Source organism: Chaetura pelagica, unplaced genomic scaffold (genome assembly GCF_000747805.2).
Source record: "Chaetura pelagica isolate M959 unplaced genomic scaffold, ChaPel_1.0 scaffold507, whole genome shotgun sequence".
In the NCBI taxonomy this organism is placed as follows: Eukaryota; Metazoa; Chordata; class Aves; order Apodiformes; family Apodidae; genus Chaetura; species Chaetura pelagica.
The window spans coordinates 13,766-18,078 of record NW_009953902.1 but is presented as its reverse complement, the minus strand read 5'-3'; the positions used below and the strand labels follow the sequence as shown (position 1 = coordinate 18,078).

Genomic DNA, 4,313 nt, shown 5'->3' with positions numbered 1-4,313 from the left:
TGACCTGCCTTCTTCCTGGGCTGTTCTTCCCAAATCCCATTGTGGTCCCTAGTTTGGGATTTGCCTTCCAAACACTGGTTGACCCAGCTGCAACGTGCCCAGGACCTTCTGGGGTTAGACCCAATGGAGCCAAGGGCTGCTGTTAACCAGGACACCCATGTTTGATGGGTCCAAATCCTTCTCCAGATTCTAGAACTGCACCTGGAAATGTCCTCAATGAACCTTCTTGCTCTGGGATTGCCGGGGAAAGGCTGAGGAGGAGAGCTGGGTTCACCCCCATCTTCTGCTACAGCCTGACCTTCCATCCCTGGGGGTTGTAAAGAAGGTGAGGAGGTTTAAGGCTGAGGATGAAGCCAAAAAAGGTTGGTAGGTTCTGGAGATGAACACACTTGTGGGAAGTGGAGGTTGTTGGGGTTTGTTTGCTGGTCAAAGACATGAACGTTCTGTGAAAACCTACCAAAAAAAAAAGTAAAAACCCGAGCAGGATTTTGTGACCTCAGGTTTGTTTCACTCTTCCCAGCCGAGCCCTGTTTGCACAGTTCAGCTCTTGTCTCCCTCTCCTTGCAGATCCTCATAGCGTGGGAAAGTCCGAAGCCGCCGGCGGCCGCGCCGGGGATTTATGCTGCTAATCTGATTAGTGTATGATGGACGTGGCCAGTTGGAAGGAGATGGAGGTGGCACTAGTCAGTTTTGACAACGCTGATCAGATCGTAGAGGATCCCTGTTATTCAAACGACCTCAGCCCCGCCGGGCAGTCGAGGAAAGGCCACCCCAGCTGCGCCAACCTCCTCTCCAACCTGAGGATCCTCATCAACAGCGAGAACGCCAACAATGAGACCATCTTCTCCAGGTTCTCCGCCGAGTTCAGCGAGCACCTGGTGGGGGAGAGGGTGGGGATGGATGAGGGGGACCAACGAGTCATCATCAACATCGCCGGGCTGAGGTTTGAGACCAGGCTCAAGACTCTCAACCAGTTCCCTGAGACCTTGCTGGGGGACCCGGAGAAGCGGATGCGTTACTTCGACTCCATGAGGAACGAGTATTTCTTCGACAGGAACAGGCCCAGTTTTGATGGGATCCTGTACTATTACCAGTCTGGTGGGAAAATCCGGCGCCCGGCCAACGTCCCCATCGACGTCTTCGCTGATGAAATCACCTTCTACGAGCTGGGTGATGAAGCCATGGACCAGTTCAGGGAGGATGAAGGGTTCATCAAGGACCCTGAGACCCTCTTACCAACCAATGACTTTCATAGGCAATTCTGGCTGCTCTTTGAGTACCCTGAAAGCTCCAGTGCGGCCAGGGGAGTAGCTTTGGTCTCCGTCCTGGTCATTGTCATCTCCATCATCATCTTCTGCATGGAGACCTTACCGGAGTTCAGGGAGGAAAGGGAGTTCAAGTCCCCCCAGGAGCTTTCTAAGAACCTGACGGACACCTTCCTGGCCCACAGCACCTTCACGGACCCTTTCTTCGTCATAGAGACTGCCTGCATCATCTGGTTCTCCTTCGAGCTCTTTGTCAGGTTCATCGTGTGCCCCAGCAAGACCGAGTTCTTCAGGAACATCATGAACATCATCGACATCGTGTCCATCATCCCCTACTTCGTGACGCTCACCACCGAGCTGATCCAGCAGAGCGAGCTCAACGGGCAGCAGAACATGTCCTTGGCCATCCTGAGGATCATCCGGCTGGTCAGGGTCTTCAGGATCTTCAAGCTCTCCCGACACTCCAAGGGGCTGCAGATCCTGGGCCAGACCCTCAAGGCCAGCATGCGGGAGCTGGGGCTGCTCATCTTCTTCCTCTTCATCGGCGTCATCCTCTTCTCCAGCGCCGTCTACTTCGCTGAGGTGGACGAGCCCCAGTCCCACTTCTCCAGCATCCCCGATGGCTTCTGGTGGGCCGTGGTCACCATGACCACGGTGGGCTACGGGGACATGTGCCCCACCACCTTGGGGGGGAAGATCGTGGGGACCCTCTGCGCCATCGCGGGGGTGCTGACCATCGCCCTGCCCGTCCCCGTCATCGTCTCCAACTTCAACTACTTCTACCACCGGGAGACGGAGAACGAGGAGAAGCAGATCCTGCCCGGGGAGGTGGAGAGGATCCTGACCAGCGTGGTGACAGCCACGGGCAGCATGGAGTCCCTCAACAAGACCAATGGGGGCTACCCCCGAGATAAGGCCAAAAAATGAGGGGGTGGGATGGGCTGGAGAAGGTAGAAACCATCACGCTCTGATTGATTGGGGTTGTTTATTTCTCTCTTCTTCTTTTTTTTTTTTTAAACAAAAAACCAACCGTGCTGCTGCTTTTTCTTCTTTTTTTGCTCTTTTTCTTTCTGGTTTGGTTTTGTTTTCTAGACATTTTTCAATCTCCTCTGGCTGGTCTAATAAACACCATCTTTCTTATCTCTCTGCCCTGCCCCATCTCTCTGGTTTCTTTCTTGGACGAGTTGATGTTCATCTACTTGACATTTGAGCTTCTCCTCCCGTGGCCTCAGGGCAGAATTTCCCACATCTGGAGATTTTCCCCCTTTTCCCAGAGAGGGGGGGGTGGGAAAAAAAAATAAATGGGCAAAATGACGATTTCATCCTTCACTTGGTGGCAACCAGATGATCCAGGTGGGTCCAGCTTCTTGTTTCCCTCAAGCCTTTTGAAATCCTTCCTTCCCACCCAGCACTCAGGACCTGGGTGGGAGGGTCTGACTAATTCCCAACCCTGGGAATGCTCTGGCTGAAAAATAAACTGGCAAAACCCCATGAAATTAATTAAAAGTCTATTTTTTAGCTGCTTGGGTTCCCTGGTTTGTTGGCCTGATGAATCTGTAGGCACAGGGGGGGTGGGCAGTGATGGATGGAGCCACCATGGGAGGGGGTCAGGAGGACAAGGACAGTGACCAGACGTGGTGCCACAGCCACCAGGAAAGGTCCAGGGCTCTTCTCCCACCAGGATTCCTGATGGAAAGCTGAGCCCTGAGTGAGGGAAAGGAGGTTTCTCCTGCACCCAACGCTCAAGCCAGGGGTTATCTGGGTGCCCTGGGGGACAAGTCACCCTGAGCTTGGAGCTTTTGGTGTCCTGGAAACGGGGTCCAGGTTGGTGCTTCCCAGAGTTGTGCTTCCCGGTGGGAAAAGGCAGGTCTGGGCTCCTAAAACAGGCAAATCCCACTGGCACTTTTGCTGGGAGAAGCAGCAACAGCTCATCTTGCTGCTCTCCACCACCAGCAGGTCTCCTTCCACCCCAAACATTTGGGTCCAGCCTCTTCTTCTCCCTGCTTCATCCCCCCTTTTTCTTTTTAAATCCCTTTTTCTAGGCTGATTTTTGGGCTGTTCCTGCCAAGGTTCCAGCCCCAGTTTCTCATTCCCTGTCTCCACATCCTGCATCTCCCCCCACATCTTCTCCACTCCACCTCTCACCAGCCTCCCAACACAACATCTCTGGCTTGTCATTTCACTCAGAAAAGGGCCCTGAAAGGTGGATGCTTTGATTAGTTGTGGGGTTTCATTAGAATTGATTTCATTTAATTCCCTGTCGGATGGAAAAGGGGGGTTTTGGGGGGTGGAGGAGGCTGGAATTTCCCCCTGTGGCACAAATCCTGCATCCCACCAGCAGAGCTTCAGCTGGTCCAGGTGGGTGGGGGGTTGTTATTGTGGGGTTTGGGGTCTTTTTTGGGGGACTGTCCTTCTGCAGGGAGGTGTTTCCCACCCCAGGGAGCTGGAGCTGGGACGTGACCAGCACAGCTTCTTCCCACCAGTTTGGGGTGGGGTTTTTTTTCCTGGTTAAATCCCCCTTTTTACCTCCTCTCCCTGGTCTCCTCCCATCCCTCCACCATCCTCTTCCTCACCCCAACCTTTAAATCCATCACCCAGGACAGGAGGAGCTGTGGGAGCTGGTTAACCTTCTCACCATGTCAAGCTGGAACAGAACTTCACCCCTCAACCCTCTCCAGCATCTCTGCCACCTCCCTGGTTTTATTCCATAGCAGATTCCTTCTCCTTTTCCTCAGCAGAACTTCCATTGTTCACATTCCTGTATTTTTTTGAGCTCCCCTCCCCCAAATCTCACCCCCAGTCTGTCCAAGCTGAAGCACTTTGGGTGTTTATTCCTTGGGAAGTCACCACGAGGAACCCTGGTGGAAAGGTTTGGGTGAGGAGATGTTCCAGGAGAGCATCTTCCTGCTCCTTCCCTCAGCAACTGGGGACCAACATGGTGCTGGGATGGAGGGAGGGAGGGATGGGGGGATGGATGGATGGATGGACGGATGGAGGGAGGGATGGGTGGATGGATGGATGGCTGGATGGTGGGAGGGAGGGGGGGAT

The 4,313-nt window shown here is 53.8% G+C and overlaps 1 protein-coding gene across 1 annotated transcript; it reads left to right on the top strand.

Annotated features, from left to right (window-relative positions):
- The first annotated feature begins 564 nt into the window (after nucleotides 1-564).
- Nucleotides 565-2,194, top strand: KCNA10 (potassium voltage-gated channel, shaker-related subfamily, member 10). The gene has a single exon (XM_010001384.1). The coding sequence runs from the start codon at nucleotides 642-644 to the stop codon at nucleotides 2,190-2,192; it is 1,551 nt and encodes a 516-aa protein (XP_009999686.1). The 5' UTR covers nucleotides 565-641; the 3' UTR covers nucleotides 2,193-2,194.
- The last annotated feature ends 2,119 nt before the right edge of the window (nucleotides 2,195-4,313 follow it).